This window comes from Lacerta agilis, chromosome 4, assembly GCF_009819535.1.
Source record: "Lacerta agilis isolate rLacAgi1 chromosome 4, rLacAgi1.pri, whole genome shotgun sequence".
NCBI classification, from domain to species: domain Eukaryota; kingdom Metazoa; phylum Chordata; class Lepidosauria; order Squamata; family Lacertidae; genus Lacerta; species Lacerta agilis.
In genome coordinates, this window is record NC_046315.1 from 20574960 (window position 1) to 20594087 (window position 19128).

The 19128-nt window shown below is 38.5% G+C and overlaps 1 protein-coding gene across 2 annotated transcripts in view; it reads left to right on the plus strand.

The window, feature by feature from the left end:
* Positions 1-19128, plus strand: part of ATM (ATM serine/threonine kinase) — a 54845-nt gene that overhangs the window by 27457 nt on the left and 8260 nt on the right. For both annotated transcript variants that reach the window (XM_033146243.1, XM_033146244.1), the window contains exons 28-53: positions 180-306; positions 758-957; positions 1634-1808; positions 3680-3844; positions 4100-4232; positions 5065-5154; positions 6329-6500; positions 6706-6847; positions 7177-7353; positions 7583-7760; positions 8428-8515; positions 9302-9457; positions 9993-10101; positions 11109-11197; positions 11278-11380; positions 11713-11861; positions 12038-12142; positions 12663-12782; positions 13113-13347; positions 14354-14518; positions 15204-15323; positions 15436-15653; positions 15975-16182; positions 17234-17338; positions 18516-18671; positions 18880-19018. In XM_033146243.1, the coding sequence (XP_033002134.1) occupies positions 180-306; positions 758-957; positions 1634-1808; positions 3680-3844; positions 4100-4232; positions 5065-5154; positions 6329-6500; positions 6706-6847; positions 7177-7353; positions 7583-7760; positions 8428-8515; positions 9302-9457; positions 9993-10101; positions 11109-11197; positions 11278-11380; positions 11713-11861; positions 12038-12142; positions 12663-12782; positions 13113-13347; positions 14354-14518; positions 15204-15323; positions 15436-15653; positions 15975-16182; positions 17234-17338; positions 18516-18671; positions 18880-19018 (3824 nt within the window). The remainder of the gene's footprint in view (positions 1-179; positions 307-757; positions 958-1633; positions 1809-3679; positions 3845-4099; positions 4233-5064; positions 5155-6328; positions 6501-6705; positions 6848-7176; positions 7354-7582; positions 7761-8427; positions 8516-9301; positions 9458-9992; positions 10102-11108; positions 11198-11277; positions 11381-11712; positions 11862-12037; positions 12143-12662; positions 12783-13112; positions 13348-14353; positions 14519-15203; positions 15324-15435; positions 15654-15974; positions 16183-17233; positions 17339-18515; positions 18672-18879; positions 19019-19128) is intronic.

Here is a 19128-nt window from a genome sequence, read left to right on the forward strand (position 1 = left end):
GAAGGAGGATATTTAGAATAGGTAATATTAAAATACCTATTTAAATATGTTAGTTTGTTTCCTCCCAGCTGAGAAGTGAATCAGTATTTCAGTCCAATCTGTTCATATTTCTTTTCACATAAGATTTTTGTTTGGGGCCTCATCAAGGCTTTGAAAGACTTGCATTTATTTATTTTCAGGGATCTGGATCCCACTCCTAATCCTCCTCATTTTCCATCACGTGTCATCAAAGCAACATTAGATTACATTAGCAGTTGTCATAAAACGAAGTCAAAAGGTCTTGTAGCAATTCTTTCCAAGCACCCTGTAAGTAACTGATTTTTGTGACACACATTGTTTATTGACGTGCATGCAGGTGCTGTTTAAAAAAGAACTACTGCTCTCTTACCTGAATAGTAGATTTATTAGCCCAATCTGAAGACCTCATCATCCACTGTAATAAATCTGCAATATCCTGTCTGTTTGCTCCTTCCTCTTCAGTAATGCCAACTACAGTATACCTTAATGTCACAATATGGTTCATTTCCTTGTCTCCCTCAAATGTTCACCTGTAATGTGAGGTGGTGGGGAAATGCATAACATCATGACTTCAGGACAGGGATAAGATGTGCTAAATGTTGGGGGTGAGGGAGGGAAGGGTAGAATTTGATAGCTGACTGTCTTTTTTTTTTTTTTAATCATCAGATCTAATTCCAGACAATGAAAAACAGAAAATCCCCAGAGATTACTATCTAATGTCCTATCTTTTTTTCTGCAGGAGTCATTCCAAAAAATCTTATTTGCCATATGTAAGCAAGCATCTGAAACAAATAATATATACAAAAGACATAGAATTATTATGATATATCATTTTTTTGTTCAATTATTACTGGAAAAAATAAAGGATGGTTTAGGAGGAGCATGGGCTTTTGTACTCCGGGATGTGATTTATACTACAATTTACCACATCAGCAACAGGTATGAGTATTGTTGTTGTTCAGTCGTGTCCGACTCTTCGTGACCCCATGGACCAGAGCTAATATGTACTATTAATTATACACATGTTCAGTGTGAAAATATTTCAGTAACTGGGATTGGGGATCATAGCATTTCTGGAGTTGCCTTACACGGGTACAGCCCACCTTGTCTATGGCTATCAGTTGTGACTGGAATTTAAAGATCTCAAGCTCAGGCCTTACTATTCAAGAATCCTATAAATGGAGATTGAACCTTGTCCAATACCAGTAAGCCATGAACTTGATTGGTGGTTTAAATTATTAAGCTTTTAATGACCTTCAATGATATTGTGAGGGACTTTGTCAAAAGCCTTAGTGAAATCAAGATACACTGCATCCATGATATTCTTGTGGAGAAGCTGGTAAAATGTGGGCTGGATGAGGTAACTGTTAGGTGGATTTGCAGCTGGTTGACTGAGCGGACTCAGAGTGCTCACTAATGGTTCCTCATCATCCTGGGGAAAAGTGGCATTGCTTTCATATGAGGGAGAGGGAAGTGGGAAGACAGGGGACATAGGACACTTTCTCCTGTTGTAAAAATCATTTGTATATCACCACCTTGTCTGGATATACTGTGTTGATTAAAGTGTGTATTGTAGCTCCCCTAAGCTGCTTAATTTTAAAAAAATGTGTTTTAGGCCTGTTCCTCTCAAAGGGATATCCCTCCGGAGCTTCTTGCTATGTTGTGACCTCCTCAGTCGTGTTTGCCATACAGCAGTAATATATTGTGGAGATGCCCTAGGGAGTCACCTCCATGTTGTTGTGGGGACACTGATTCCCATAGTTGGAGAACAACCTGAAACCCAAGAAGAAGTAAGTTTTAATAAGCTACACTTGCTAGGCATTTTATGTTTGCTTGATTTAGGTTTACTTGGGTCAGTTTAGAATATGTGTACTCCACCTTTCCACCTGAGAACACCTAACGAAGCGAACAATATAAATGCAAAAATCAATTACCGGTAGTAACATTTTAAAAAGGCAATAACTGTAAACCCACAACTTATTCATGGGTTATGTTCCAAGGATAGTGCATGGAACAAAAACTTTGTATAGTCAAAACAACGTAGGGAGCAATAGCAGGTGGGATTGCTGAAGTTTTTCCCCCTGGATGCCTGCCCTTTTTACCTCTCCTTTAAAAAAATCCCAAGCATGTAAAGCTGAATACACACAAGTTAAATGTGTGTAAGTTGCAGGTTTACTGTAATAAGGTATGCACAAGGGTATTTTAAAAGCCCCATGCAATATTCCAAACTTCTGAGATCCTCTCAATCTCAAAATCATGAGGTTTAGTAGCTGCTGTTTTTAAGAAGCGCACAACTAATTGCACAGTTTGTTGGATCCCATTGCCATTACATGTGTATGCCCACAAATTTTGGTCACCAGTTCTCTTCCTCACTCCTCTGCAAGGAGTAAGATCTTGTCCTTGACCTGTGCTGCACCTTGGACACTCATTGTGAAATCAGGGATGAATTCCTGTTTCTTTCCCAAGCTTAACTAAATGTCTGCCTTAAATTGCCTTAAATGTCTACTTAATTGGTAAGAAAGTTGAACAACTTAACTATCTGCATTATTTAAGTGCTTCTTTTTCTCTTTTTAGGCAAATATGGATAATTATGCTCAAAATGCTTGCCAGTGAAGAATTAAATTATACAATCAGGGCTCTATGCTTGCTCATCTTAATTATGACTCTTAGTGTGTCTGTGTCATTAAATCTGAGAGCTGTGGGCTGCAGTATTTGCATTTAGATATATTCAAAGGCAAGAACTGATATGTGTTAACGCTAATCTACTGCATATAATTATATCACTAATGTTATAAAATTCTGTTAAATAGTTTTGCTATTTTTTTGCAACCAGCTGATATATTTTAATGTAAAAGCTGCAGGCCATGAAAGGCTGTACGTAGTATGTAGAGGAATTTGTGATGTTAGAATAGTTAGTTTGCAGTCAGTCTGAGAACATATATGCATAACCTTCGTCACTAACATCTGCATTTAAAAGAGTAAAGTAGGAGTGGTCAGGCAGCATGCACTAGCATGCTGTTTGTTTCCTTTAAATCACACTAAGCCAGCAACCCTGTCTTACTGTGATGTGCACATGTGGCCACTGTGGATATTTAGATGCTACTTCTGCCTTTCCGCTTTATGCACCGTGAAATCAAAAGCAGGCCTTGGGCTTGTGCAAATCATCTTCACTCTTTCCTCTGTTCTGCTCACAGCATATTGAAATGCACGTGTGAAGTGAGGAATTAACAACACAATCCGTGGTATGGTTGCTCAGAAGTAAATTCCACTGTCTTCAGTGGGCCTTATCGCCTAATAAACCAGTTTGGGATTATAGTTTTAAATGTAGGGTCTTCCCTGACATTGGATATTGAGCCTGATAAACAGGCTCAGTGTCAAAGGATTGGATGGAAGTGGGGAGTATTTTGCATTCAAATAAGTGCAGGATCTTCTGTTTGCGTATGGGTTTCTATGCAGTAAGGAGAAAATGCACAGGCCTCTAGCCTGCTCCCAGTCTCACCATGCCTAGAGGTAGCATTGAGGGAAGTTAACTGCTGAGCAGCTAGTCTGCAGATCATGGATCAGAGTATAGTGATTGCTGTTTTTCCATGCAAAAATGTGAAGACTTTCTAGAGTGGTTTCATTACTTTGTTCCTCCACTTTTGTTTTCCTTTTCGTTTAGGTCTTGGGCTTATTGAGATATCTAGTGATAGATAACAAAGACAATGAAAACCTATACCAGGCAATCAAACATTTGGATCCTTTTCCAGATCATCCTGCTTTTAAAGACCTGCGTGCTACTCAGCAAAAAATAAAATACAGTAATGGTGGATTTTCTCTCCTGGAGGTAATAAAATCAGATTTCAAACCTTTGAAATCATAGTGGGTTAGGTCTTCCTGTTCATGTCTACTCATTGATCTTAGTGATGTTAATTTCCAGATAAGAATTGACGCATTACTCAGCCATACAGAGTCTATACATTTTTTTAAGATAATGAACATGTATAACTCTTTTTAATTATATCTAATTGTAGAGCTTTATGAAAAACAGTACCTAATAATTGTGTATATCCTTACTATAAAATCTGTTTGATGTTTACAGGAAATTAACCATTTTCTGTCCATAAATATCTCGGATTCGCTACTGTTAACGAGACTTGAAGGTTTAAATGATTTGCGTAAGCAACTTAAGGAGCATAAAGATCAAATGAAGGACCTTATGAAAGAATTTCACGGTATTGGTTTGAGACTACTTTTTAAATTCCTGGGAGTACTGCAAATGGTGGTGGGGGGGGGGTGACTAACCTGAGGACAGCAAGGATGCATGATCAACCCTAAAATGAACTAAACCAGATACCAGTACAGTATCTGTTTTGTATACAATGAACAATGCAATAAGCAAAAATAAATATCAGTCAAAGGATTAGGGAGAAACTTTCTTCTAGAGGATGTTGAGGAAGGCACTAGGAGAAATATAACATTGAGAATGCATTTCATAATGGGTACCACAATTTAAAAAGTGCTGTCTTTTTGTTGTTGTTGTTCACGACACACTTCAGAAAATAGCATTGGAGAAAGCAAAGATAGAAATAAATATGCTCTGGCCGATCTCCTTCCTTTCTAGAGCCTCCCTTCCTCTTTCACTGATGAATTGCCTTGTGTCATTGGGGATAGTGTTGGCATATCATACTATAGACTAATTACTATGATGTTTGAAATGCAGTTTGGCAAGTCCTGTAAGTTTCTGTAAATATAATTTCATTTGCCTTTTAACAGGTTCTGTGTATTTCAGAGCACTGGCATTTAAGAGGGAATTTTTTTATTTGTTTGGTTACAACTTTCCACACATGGTTGATATGGATATTGTGGGGTAGTTGTTTTTGGAGTCTTCAAATGAAATTTTTTTAAATTAATAGCATGAGTTGATCTTATATGTGTCATCTGTATATTTAAAAACTTTTTTAATTGTATGATTTTAATTGTATATTTGATTTTATTAGTCTGTGACCATAATAAAGAATTCATTCACTTAATACTGCTTTTAATACTTTTTACACCCAACTGTAGAAAACCCAAAGGACTGTGTAATAGTGAAGCTGATAGCGTGTTTCTTACAACTTTCAAAAACAGCTGTTAATTCTACCAATAGAGCCTTGGGTAAGAAACTTAGCTATTCAAATGAGTAGAGTTCTTTTGAAGAGAATTAGTAAAAACTAGATTATGTTGCAAGGTCATACAACATTCAATATTTTTATACCAGTAAATAACTTCAGATAAATTTTGACTTGAATGTTGAACGATAGCACCTAGAAACCTGTTTAAAAAAACTGATCCTGCTCCGTTAGCTTTTTTAAAAAAGTATTGTTTACTAAATAGTCATTTTCATTAAAGCTTGAAAAACAAGATTTAGTTAATAATACTTCATCTTAGAGGGACGCGAGTGGCGCTGTGGGTTAAACCACATAACCTAGGGCTTGCCATTCAGAAGGTTGGTGGTTTGAATCCCCGCGATGGGGTGAGCTCCTGTTGCTCGTCCCAGCTCTTGCCAACCTAGCAGTTCGAAAGCACGTCAAAGTGCAAGTAGATAAATAGGTACCGTTCCGGCGGGAAGGTAAAGTCGTTTCCGTGCGCTGCTCTGCTGGCCACATGACCTGGAAGCTGTACGCCGGCTCCCTCGGCCAGTAACGCAAGATGAGTGCCGCAACCCCAGAGTCGTCTGAGACTGGAGCTAATGGTCAGGGGTCTCTTTACCTTTACCTTTACTTCATCTTTGCATTACTTCCTTTGTCTCCTGTAAAAAGTGTCTGCTTTCCTAAATTGCTAACTAATCCTTGCCAGTTAAGAATTTCTAAGACTGGAATGTATTGGTATTTCAAAATGTTTTCTCAGAATAGTACTGGTGCCAGTTCTCCAAGCTCAGTAAGCCCTTCACAGTATAACAGCACCAATTGAAATTCTGAGTGCAAAGAAATTTGGGGGGAGATCTCCCTCCCTTTTTTTCATCCTTTCTCTTGTTTTATAAGCTATTGCTGCTATTATCCATTAAGAATCCAGGGAATATATGTGATGGAAACAGTTCTCCCTGCCCTGTTTATACACACTGGTGCTATCACTGCAATGCTTAGGCCTAGCCCTTGAATTCTATACAAATGAGTCCCTGTAGTGAAATCACAGAGAAAACGCAACATATTAAAACAGTGGAATACTACCTTTTTTCTTTATTTTCATTTTGAAAGGGCAGCTGCCCAGTTGTATTATGTATATTTTGTACATAAATATGAAAAGCATCAGTGAAATATGGAAAGCATCATATGAATGTCTATATTTGCAGATGCAGTTGGAAGTTGTTTGGGAGAAATTGGTCCTATCAATTTTTCCACCACAGCGTTGCAGCACAGTAAAAGTGCTTCGTCCTCAAGTGCAGTTGATCTGTTTGAAGACCGAGAACTTCAATGGGTCTTCATAATGTTAACTCTCATAAATAATGCTTTAATAGATCAATGGTAAGTATACAGGAGAAAATTTAACATGGTATATAAATGTTGCCTTTAAATAAATCTGTGATGACAATATCCAATTTCTAAAGTTACATTTTTCCCCCAGTACAAAATAAAAAATAAAAAAATCCTTCCATTAGCACCTTAGAGACCAACTAAGTTTGTTCTTGGTATGAGCTTTCGTGTGCATGCACACTTCTTCTTTTTTCAGTATTGACGTTCGATCTGCTGCTGTTGCATGTTTAAAAAACATTCTAGCCGCTGAAACTGGACATCGATTTTGGGATATTTACAAAACCGAGACCGATCCCATGCTGGTATACCTTCATCCTTTCAGGGTGTCTAAGAAAAAGGTATTGTGTTTTTTACTGTATTGTAAAACTAGATGCAGAACCCTAACTCTCCTGTCTTAATTGATAAGACTATCTTGGATCAGTAGCTGCTCCCAGCCATTTCCAGAGGCATGTCCAAATATCTGAAGACTCCTGGGTTTCCCAGAGCTTTTAAATTACAATTCTCTTTGTCCCAGCAGTTCTGCATAGTGAGATAAAGGAATTGTGAGCTGCCTTAATAGAGGCCGGAGTTGGTGGTTCAGGAGAGAGGGCTATGTATTGCTGCTTAAGGAATTTTAACAGCCACTTGGTTTCTTTTTTTAAAAACAACAACACAAAATGATATTTAGTTCTTGGAAGTGCCCAAACAAGCAAGAGACACTCTTTCCGAAGATCTGGATAATACAAATCTGTGGATTCCTCAAGGTGAAAGCCATGATGTTTGGATTAAGACCTTGACTTGTGCATTGTTGGATAGTGGAAGGATAAAAAGTGAAACCCTTCTTTTTCTGAAGCCCCTGTGTAAGGTAAAATAAGTTTGTTGGTAGGATTACATTTTATTGCCCTGTCACCTATTTTAAAGTTTCATCTTACTACATTGTTTTCTCTTTGCCCATGTCATTTAGGTGTGTGAACTTTTTGAACGAACAGTATAGGGAATGCTTTGTTATAACTTAGTATAAGAATGAAAGTGACTACTAAAGGCAAACTGAAACTAATAATGTGTTCAAGCAATTTCTTTTTTGTGTGTTCTAGGTTCAAACTGCTTTTTGTCAGGCTGTCCTTCCATATTTGATTCATGACATTTTACTTCATGACTCAGATGAATCTGCACAATCTCTTTTATCAACACACATTCAGATGTTTTTTACCACCTGTTGCAAATATGCACTATCTCCCAGTAGGCCATCTACACCTGCAAATTCAGATCCAGGTAACGCCATAAAGCTTTCCCTATGCCATCAACTAAAATATTATGCATGTAAGGGTGAGCTTAGGTGGGATTTGAGCTCCATCTAGTGGTTGGAGGCAAAATGGCCGCTCCATTTACAGCATTTGCCCCCATTCTAAAAAATGAAGACTAATAATTTAAAGATATATCTCATGCAAGGTATTGAGAAAGAGGAAGGGGGAAAACCCAACTCAAGCATGGTTTCTTAGTTACAGGGCTCGGGTAATGATCAGCTAGAATGGAAAGCGTTTTAAGAAGAGGAAGAGCCAAATGTTGCTAGTCTGTCAGCTGAGCCAATGAAGAACTAACATTGTTAAGAAATAACACAAGAGTCAAAGCTGTTTCTTTTTGTTAAACAGCAGAGACAGCATAGTTTAATAGATGGTTCAGATTCCTGCTTTGCTATAAACCACTTCCTTAATAGCTGTGGAGGTACTTCTGTATTTCACACACCATTTTCTCATTTAAAATATATGTATTCATGACTTACCACAGGAGTTACTTATCAGGGTGATTCAAAAGAACATTGGGAACTTAAGCATAACATCCCTTACTATTTTGTTTTTCATTGTTATTAACTTACCCAATTCAGAGTTGTTATTGTACATCAGATCATTAGCCTTCTGACTAAAGTTTTTCTTCAATGCAGATTCACAAACCTTTGTTCATGGAAGTTTGGATAAAATATCTCGACGCACAATGCTTGCTGTTGTTGACTACTTAAGACGGCAAAAGAGGTGGATTAAGTTGCTGTGTTAGCCTTTATGTTTACAACTTAATTTTAATTTTACAACAGTGGTCTATTTAGACATTGAGGGGAGGGCTCTCAGATTTCTTTGTTATTTTGCACTCACAGTAATTTGTGCTCATGATGATATGGGGTTGTTACACATGTTGCCTCTTTCAATACTGTTTGTGCCTTCAAACATTTGGAGGCAGTGGCATGTTTCATTTCCAAACAGTAAATGTCCTGTAGCATACTACAAATGTTCTGTGTTGTCTTTCTTTGTCCTCTTTTTGTCACAAGAGTTCCCCTCCAAATGGCAATAATGCTGTAACATTAGGTTACCATTTTAGAGCAACTAATAAAGCAGAATAGTGTGTGAATGGTCCATTATAAATCAACCACTAATGCATAATTTTTGTGTCAATGACATGTTGCAAAGTATACCTGGGGGGAAAACCAACCCCCCCCACCAGTTTTACCAAAGGGCCTGGGGCCTTCCAGTCAGTTGCATTTAGAAGACCTGTTTCAATTGTTATTAAAAGAGGAAGTAGTAATAACAAAACAGCCATTGAAAGTGGCTTTGTATTTAGCCCAGAATTGTGTTTGTAAATTAAGTTCTTCTAAAATCTTTCTGAGGATGTCAAATAATTCTATGTTATTTCTTAAAGCAACGACTGTTATAGTCCTGACAAAATAACGGGGAATAGGTTATAGATTTATAGAACATGTGCTGCTTTCAGTTTAAAGTCATTTTATAAAGCGAGATGAATGCACTTGTGCTTGATATTTTGTTCAGGAGTCCTTCAAGTACAGTCTTCAGTGACAGCTTTTGGCTGGAACTCGACTACCTTCAGGTTGCCATGGCAGCTCAGTCTTGTGCTGCTCACTTCACAGCTTTGCTCTATACAGAAATCTATGCTGACAAGATAATTTCAGACAAACAGCGAGAAAGGTACTAGTGTTAAATACAGCCTATTCTCATTTATGTTAAACTAAAATACATTGATATACGTGCATGTGGGATGAGTCTGACTCAAAGGATTCTCCTCTTGGATAGATTGCACTGGTTATTTTGTTTCAGCATGAGTTCCTCATGCTAAATATCAAACAAAAGCCATTAACTTCCACCAGCCAGATGGTTTTGGCCCATTTGCTTCAGTAAAGTCCATCCCTGCCTTAATCTAAACTATCCCAGTGGCAAGAGGCAGTGTGCCACGTCTTGTTTGTTGAAATTCTGTGGGTGTTGTAGTTTAAATAAAATGAAAACAACACAGTTTTGTTAAGGGGAGACCTTTGCTGCCTCCCAAAGCACCTACTTATAGTTATCCAATTTTCCATTTAAGGAGTTGGCTGAATAGGTCTGACCAAGGAAATGGACTCAGCTTAGTTAAGTAACAGAGTATCTCTAGGACCTACTCACGGCTTAGATTTACCAGTATAAAAGAATATCCAAATTGAAGACCAATTTTTAAACTTGTTTTCTGCAGGTCTACTTTCAAAGCAGCTAAGCAGCTAACATTTGAGGAAGGAAGTCAGAATTTAACACTAACTTCTTTGAGCAAGAAGAGCAAAGTGGAAACTGGAATAAGTTTGCAGGTATGGTACATCTTTGGTACAAAGTACTTTTTCTTATTCCCGAGAATGTTTCAACTAGTTCACTCATACAGTGAGGGAGGGGAAAGTATTTGATCCCCTGCTAAATTTGCCCATTTGCCCTCTGACGAAGAAATGACCAGTCCATAATTTTAATGGTAGGTTTATTGTAGCTGTGAGGGACAGAATAACAACAGGAAAACAGGGGATCAAATACTTGTTTCCCTCACTATAGATATGTTTCTAAGACTGCTAACAAGTATTAGTTATAGTTACCAGGCGACATGAGAATTGTATGGCCCCACTAGCCTCCATAAACTATATTGTTGACTTAAAATACTGTGTCGACTTCTGTTTGAAAGCACGGTGTTGGGCTGCATTACCATTTACTTCACAGATGGTGCTTTTTCTGGGATGGGAGCTCAGGCTGTATTTTAACCTTCAGCTTCATGTATGATGCAGCTTGCTTGTGGCCCTATTTATCCAGTATGATAGTAAAATATAACTAGGATCCAAAAGGGTATTTAGGCGCTCTCAGTGAAATTTCGGGCTTTAGCTACTTGAGCAGCAAGCCCAAGCTGCTTTTGATTCTTAGACTGGCGTGTGGTTGTGTGCCCAGGATGAATTGGGACACACAGCCCATCCGTGGATGTCTCACTAAGCCAGCCTAGAAGGTCCATTCACGGTAAATGAACCAATATTCCAATACTCATCCATTTCAAAAGTAAATTGCTATGTGTCATGTGTTGTTGCTATTCAATAGATATGAGCCTTATGAGTTTCATGGTTCTCTAGCTCCTGGCCTCTATGTATTTTGTGTAAAGGAAAACATACTGATTTCTCTGAGCATAGTCCACAGGGCTTTCTGTTTGGATGTGGGAGGTCTATCAAAGTGTGCTAAAAGTTTATAGCAGAGGCAAGGACAAGTATCGGTCAGATGTAACCGACTGCAATATTTTTTGTTCTATAAGATGGAAGAATGTCAAGTAACTATTTTCTCTTGTACCTAGGACCTTCTCATGGAAATATACAAAAGCATAGGAGAACCCGATAGCCTCTATGGCTGTGGTGGTGGAAGAATGCTGCAGCCTTTAGCTAGGTAGTGATTTTATTGGGAAAATTAGCAATTTTAACTGAAGGCAAATTGTTATCAGTCTTAATATTCTCTATCTGTGATAGGATAAGAACATATGAGCATGAAGCAGCATGGGAGAAAGCCCTAGTAACCTATGACCTTGAAACGAATCTTCCACCATCAACTCGGCAGGCAGGAGTAATAGAGGTAATTTTTAAATCAATGAATATCCCCCCCTTTTTTTTCTAAATGCTCGCATTCACAGGGGTAGTCAGTATGGTGCCCCCAGATGTTCGATGACAGTGCCCATAATTTTGACTGTAACAGTTTAATTCTGTAATATGTGTGTGTGTGTGTGTGTGTGTGTGTGTGTGTGTGTATAATTATGCTTTGACCTTGAACATGTTAGCCTGAAGTGCTACTAGGACTAGACGTAAGTGGGACTTGGGTGTAGCAAAAATGGTTCACTTCCAATGCTGGAAAGCATTCTCAGAAATCTGATTATTTACCTGTTAACTTTTTATCTCACTGATTGGCAGGCCTTGCAGAATTTTGGGCTGTGTGACACACTCTCCATCTACCTTAAAGGACTGGAACAAGAGAACAAAGAATGTTCTATGGAATTGCAAGAGATTCGTTATCAGGCAGCTTGGAGGAACATGCAATGGGATCACATCTCTTCTGTCAAGTAATGCAAACTATCACTTTTTAGATGTAATATTTTTAAATGTTTGTCCCTTACCTAAAACTGCTACGAAGGGATCCTTAGTAGCATTTGATAAGCTGATAAAGGATTACTGTTATAAATGACAGTTTAATAAAGTGTTTGCATTCAAATAGAAATTTTGTTGATTCTCTTTTAAGAGATGAGGTTGGAGAACAAGGCTACCACGAATCATTGTATGATGCTCTACAGTGTTTAAGGGACAATGAATTCTCTACGTTTTATGAAAGACTGAAGTGTGCCAGGTAAGTAGCAAGCTATGCATGCAGGTGTCTGTATGTTATTAACAAAATAAAATGTAGCTTTCCTAATACATTTCAATTTATGTTATAAGAGATGTATACATCAGTTCATTTGTGTAAAATGTATGCAGCTTCTATGGATTTTAATGCAATTTATGTAAGGCATAACATAGCAATTTGATACTTTTGAAAGAAGTACATTTGGAAGGTTAGAGATAAGGCTTAAGCAGATAAGGTTGGATGCTACAGAGGAGCTACTTGCCTTTTTACATGTAGTGTGATATGCCCCTTATTTCGTAGATCAGAAAATCCTCCTTTATCTTTTGATGGAGTCAAGACATTTTTTAATTATAGGCATGTGTTACAGTTAGATTTATTTTCATTTGAAGTTGTATGTAATGTCTGTTTCTGTTAAGTACTGCTTGACAAGATATCCTTTCTGACTTCTGCTCACTGTGTAGTGGGATTTGAAATTGCTTTGGCAGGTAACAAGTTGCAATAATCTTTTTTCTTATATTTGCAGAGTCAAGGAAGTAGAAGAGCTGTCTAAAGGCAGCCTTGAGTCTGTATATTCATTGCTGCCTACACTCTGCAGACTGCAGACCATTGGAGAGTTGGAATGCATAGGACAACTTTTCTCTGGGTACTTTTCTTTTCCAACCAATGTTTTACTTTTTCTTCATTATGACCCTGGATATATTTACACATCTCACCCATGGAAATTAATTTTTTCCTATGGGTAATTAGAATCTGCATTCCTTCACTGCAAACCTAATTTGCATGCATAAAGTCCCAGCTTAAATCCCTGGGATCTCCAGTTAGGGCTGGGAGAAAACCACTGTGAAATCCCAAAGAGCTACTGCAAGCCAGTGTAGACAATACTAGATTAAATAGACTCAATATGAACGTGAAGCAACTTTATTAAAATTTAGTCAGAATTCCTCACACACTTCCATATGCTTTCTTCTTTCAGATCTTTTACTGCCAGCCAGCTGAATTGTACGTTTCTGAAGTGGCAGAAACAGTCCCAGCTTCTCCAAGACAGCGACTTTAGTTTTCAGGAACCTATCATGGCTCTCCGCACAGTAATTCTGAAGATCCTGATGGAGAAGGAAACTGAGAATGCCAAAAGGGAATGCATCAAAGACATCCTCACAAAACACCTGGTGGAGCTGTCCAGATTGGCTCGAGTGGCAAAAAACACGCAGGTAAATAAATCCTTAAAATTCAGTCTAGATGTGCTCCCTTACGGATTTGCTATGTTAAGTATAGATTGATGCTATTATTTTTAAAGAGGTACTCCAGGGCTTCTCCAAGATGTATTAGGAAATTATAATTCTCTAGTCTTGTTACCACACTACCTATGCCCTATAGTCACATTTGCTAGCCTGGAAACAAACAAAAAATTAAATGTGAAAGTCAAGCCATTGTGGTTTGGCAAGTGCATTTTCTGCACTGATTTGCCTGATTGGCAATTAGGCTCCTTAACAATACTAAGAACTATGGAGCAGCAGCATGATATAGTCACCTTCTTGAATTCCCCCAAAGAAATGTATAATTTTGTTGTTATTGCATCAGTTGCAAATTCTCTTTTTCCTTTTTTGGTAGTTTAAAACTTGTTAGTGTATCTGTAAGTTGTCCTTTCTGTGAAACAATATACAGTGGTGCCCCGCAAGACGAAAATAATTCGTTTTACGAATTTTTTCGTATTGCGGTTTTTTCGTTTAGCGAAGCAGCAATGACAGCCGCGCTTTTGCTCAACAAAAAAAAGACGAAAATTTTTCGTCTTGCGAGGCAGCCCCATAGACTTTTTCGTCTAGCGGGGCAGCCTTCCGCAAGACGAATGCCTTCGTCTAGCGAGTTTTTTGTCTAGCGAGGCATTCGTCTTGTGGGGCACCACTGTAACATAAAATTGTAGGCCTGAATATATTTCTATTTACTCAAAGCTAGTCACCACTTGCACATGCCCACAGGTTCCTGTTCTGGATTAATTCACCCAAATAGCTTCCAGCCTCAGTGTGTTATTCATTAGGATTTGCATACTGAATCATTCTTGGAAGATTTAAGTACATGAACATGAAATTAGGTCAGGGATGGGATATAATTGTAACAAGTTACAATTAGTATCAGATTTCACTGGATTCTAGAAATATGAAGAAATGGAACATATCTCAAAACCTAGAATTTTTTTTTTTGCTTCATTTTGTTTTCCAGCTTCCAGAAAGAGCAGTGTTTCAAATTAAACAGTTAAGTCCAGCTGGACATGGGGTATGTGAGTGGCAGCTGGAGGAAGCACAAGTGTTCTGGGCTAAAAAGGAAGAAAGCTTAGCGCTGAGTATCCTAAAGGAGATGATCAAGAAACTGGATGACGATTACATGGTACATTTTGTCCTATGTCAGCTTGACAGTGGCAGCATTGTTTAAATTCCTGTTTTGTTTTGAAGAAACACAAGAGCAGCATATGTGACTGTTGGGGCTTTTGTTTTTAACTGGAAAAGCCTCAAAAACAGTTTAGCACTTGGAAAACACTAATGGCGTCCAGCAACGCTTCTTGCTGCCTTTCCCGCTGCTTCTCCAGTGCTTTTGCAGAGTTGTTCAAACTTCTCCTCTTCTTGCGCAACCGTGTGTGTGCCTTTCTTGCCAGCAAATAAACTCCACAGAGTCCAGCTTGTTTTAAGCAAGCAAGCTTTATTTACAAGCATAAATCAACGGACATGCTTTCCCTGGAGATACGGACGACATGTCTCTCTCTGGTTAAAAGTGAAACTAGACTGAACAGAAAAAACAGTGCGTCGCACATCACATAGACATCCTGTATACAGCAGATACACCGGATGTTGTGACGTCATCTTCCCTGTGGGAGGGGCGAATCTGTTGAGCTTGTTAACCTTGAAAGCGCCAAACCTCACAGTGACATACTTGTATTTGTGAAGGGCCAAAACATATGCAGAAAACCATGGTTGAAAGGGAAATTCAAAATAAAAGAGTAGCATAATATGCTTGGGGAGAGGTCACTTTATATACAAGTTAGTATGTCTGACCTGCATGATTATATTCTTCTAAGGTTGAAGAAGACCCAAGCCTGCGGCTGATTTACACAGAATGTCTGAGGTTGCGTGGAAGCTGGTTAGCAGAGACATGCTTAGAAAACCCAACAGTCATTATGCAGAATTACTTGGAAAAGGTAAACGACTTCTCCAAATATTTTTGAAATCTTATTTGCGTGCTTACTCATTAAATGGTGGTTGTTTAATGGCCAGGCCGTTGTTTTATCATTTTTATAACATTGGTTCTAGGCAGTAAAAGCTGTTGGGAACCAAAATGATGATAGTAGCACTGAACTCAAAAGTGGAAAGATGAAGGCTTTTCTGTCCCTTGCTCGTTTTTCGGACACTCAGTATCAAAGAATTGAGAACTACATGAAATCATCAGAGTTTGAAAACAAGCAAGCTTTGTTGAGGAAGGCCAAGGAGGAAGTTGGCCTCTTAAAGCAGCACAAAGTTCCTACAAACAGGTAGGCCTCTCTAACTGAGGTATGTTATGCCACCAATTCGTAGCAAGTAAGTTAAGGCAGGTCTGTCAGCTGGTTGGGGTTCATGCTGGTTGGCACGTATATTCTTGGGGAACAGTGAGCATGTTCTTAGTAATGAACCATTATTTTAGGAGTTTTCCTGCTTCTGCCATTTTATTGTGTAAACCAATAAAAGTAATCGTTGGGTCAAGTCCTGAAAATGAGGAGAACCCAGACTTTTTAATATATATAAAGTCAGTTTGTCAGCATATAAGTAAATGAATTTTAGATTTGTAGTCTTATTTCTAAATTTCTGTTGCTAAGATACACAGTCAAAGTTCAGCGGGAACTAGAAATTGATGAATGTGCAATTCGCGCACTGAGAGAGGATCGCAAACGTTTCTTATGCAAAGCTGTTGAGAACTACATTAACTGTTTACTGAGTGGGGAAGAGCATGACATGTGGATCTTTCGACTCTGTTCTCTCTGGCTTGAGAACTCTGGTGTTTATGAAGTCAATGTAATGATTCAGGTTAGTCTCACCGTAACTTTACTGCATCTGTGTATACAAAGATACAACTTTATTACATCTGTGTGTACATTCCCTCTTTGTAGTGAAGTAGAATATAAGGTTGGGGAGCAAATTGCACTGGATGTCTCTGCATGGGTGCATTTTTTCCACATGTAAAATCTAAGACATTTAAGTCCCAGATCATGTGGGTTATCAGTTGTACAGTTCATACTCATGTACCTTGGATTTTACATGATTGGTCCCTATGCATATCTGTTCCACACATACATATCTAGCCACAACCAGTACTCTGGATTCTTGAAGTAGGTGCAACTTTTAGTGAATCAACCCACCATCAGTCTCTCTTTGAAGTAGTATCTTTCATTGCTAGTTTCTGCTTCTTTTCCCCCTCTTTTACCTTATCATTCCTTACTTATGTCATGATTTTTTTAAATAACAGGAGTAATGTAAGGATACAACACAAAACTACCTAATCCAGTGGCTTCATTGTCCACTGTAATAGATAGATAAGTATTGAGTTTCCACACAGTCACAATCCATGCAAAATACTGCCAGGCATTGGCCTTGTTCAGACAGTCAGTTCAGGCTTGATGGTATGTTTGTGAAAGTGGAAACAGGCATCAGAGCCAAGCCCTCCTCTCCTCTCTGGCTTATTTTTCTAATTTCTTAACTGACATTAAGTCAGAATTCCCCGGTTTAGAGGTAACAAGGAACTCTGGCTTAATATATGCCAAAATCTTTGTGCCAAAGCCAGTTCACAATGAGGGGATGGAGAAGCACTCAGTCCTGACTCTCTGGTGTCATAAACAGTGCTTGCATCTTAAAATACTACAGATTATTCCCCAGCTTGTACAGTACTGTCTTGCAAAACCTGGTGAGAAAATGTGTGAGAAATGAATAATAAAAGTGCTGCTGTGAAAAAGAGTGTCTTGCACTCATAGCAATTAGAAAAAATATTGTGATGTACTGATATCTGAGCATACATACAATTTGTGTTATATTATTAAACAGTCTCACCTTCTACTTTTGTTTGCTGTTTTTATTATAACAGGAGAAGGCAAAGAAAATACCCTCTTACAAATTCTTGCCACTGATGTATCAACTAGCTGCTCGAATGGAAAGCAAGGCAGAAGGATTTCATCAGATTCTGACTAATGTAATTGATCTTCAACCATGATGCCCTATATTCATTTAACATGCAAATACAAAAACAAAATACAAAAACAAACTTTATTTGCATGTAGATAGTTTGGGTATTAAGGATTTTACAGTGTTGCAATGTTAGATTTTAGCTATTTCATTTTTTGCAACTAGTTTTTTGCAGCCAGTTTTGCAGCTCAGAAATGGACTACTGTGTAACGAATCAGAAATTCCTGATTCCTTCCCTCTGATCATTGAGCTTTGTTCCATCTCTTCCCATCCCCAGCTCCTCTGTCCTTTGTCCAGCTTTTTCCTTCTTCTCTGTAATTGGTCATGGCTCCCTGGTCTCATACACCTTTGCCCAGCATTGGAGAAAAATAAAATAAAATGCCCCTGCCTAGTGCTGCATAGTCAAGGAGCCTGAGGACACGCATGTGCAGTCCTCAGTAACCACTTCAGAGGTTTTGTCCCTTTGACAGGCCTGAATTTTTCCTGCATCCAGGCACCAGTCTGGCACCCACACAGCCTCTCCTTATTCAGATGTTATGGAGAAATAGAGCTGAGTGTCGGTGTATTAATGGCACGTTGCCCCCAATATTCTTAATGCCAACCGCCAGCAGCTTTATATAGATATTAAACAGCATTGGGGATATATGCCGGGGGGGGGGGGCAAAACACTGTTGCTATGCTGGACTTTGTCTCGTAGGTAGGACTGGAATCTATAGCACTGGGCTCCCAATTACCATTTTATTTCTTTATTTTATATACCACCCTTCATTTGAGGGTCAGAGGGTAGTTTAAAGGCAAAAATACATGGAGGCAGTCTAGAAGGAAACCATGGTCAGTGGTACTGAAAGCTGCAGAGAAGAGAGATTTAAAAAAAACAGCAGTAAAGTCACATTCCCTCTATCCTACTCTCTGTAGGTCATCCATTAGGGCCTGCAAGAACAATTCTGTCCCATGGCCAGGCTTCAACCCAGATTAATTCATTGAAGCTCATTCACATAGTGCTGAACCGTGGTTTATTGTCACATGCAAATAGAACCAATCCAGCATTTGAAACATGAAGTCCAGTATAGAACTGAATCATTCAGCATTGCTGCTGAACCTTTGATGCTTGCTTTAATATGCAGATCACAGAGTAAGAATGTTAGTTGTATAACTTTTCTTTAAATAAATATATTTCTTAACAGCTTATAGCTAGAATTTCTCTGGACCACCCACATCACACTTTGTTTATAATCTTGGCATTGGTGAATGCCAACAAGGATGAACTCTTGGCAAAGCCGGAAGCAGCAAGAAGCAGGCAAACAAAAAACACACCGAAAGAAACTTCTCAACTTGACAAGGTACTTTAATTCACCTGTTTCTGTGATGCTTTAGGCTGGGGGAGCTGGGAGTGTTTCATGTTTGGGGCCTGTTTTTCATAATGTCAAGACTGCAGTAAAGTTGCCCACCAGCAGTTGGCCCAGTTTCCTAATGCTTCCTTTGTTGTCAGAGTTCTGAATTGTAAGTAAAACTCTTGCTTTTACCAGTATTCTTTTTTTCAACCGATAGGAGCGGATGGAAGCTGCTAGCAATATAATTAACATTATCAAGCACAAAAGAGCTGATATGGTGGCAAATGTCGAAACCCTTTGTAATGCTTATATCACTTTAGCAAACATGGACGCAACTCACTGGAAGTCAGAGAGAAGTAAGAATATGGAAAATGGGGATAATTGCTGTGAGACTTGAAAATCAACAATAATCCTTCAATTTCATGCTGTGTAATAAATATGTGAAAAATATTGCTTTCCTCCTTCA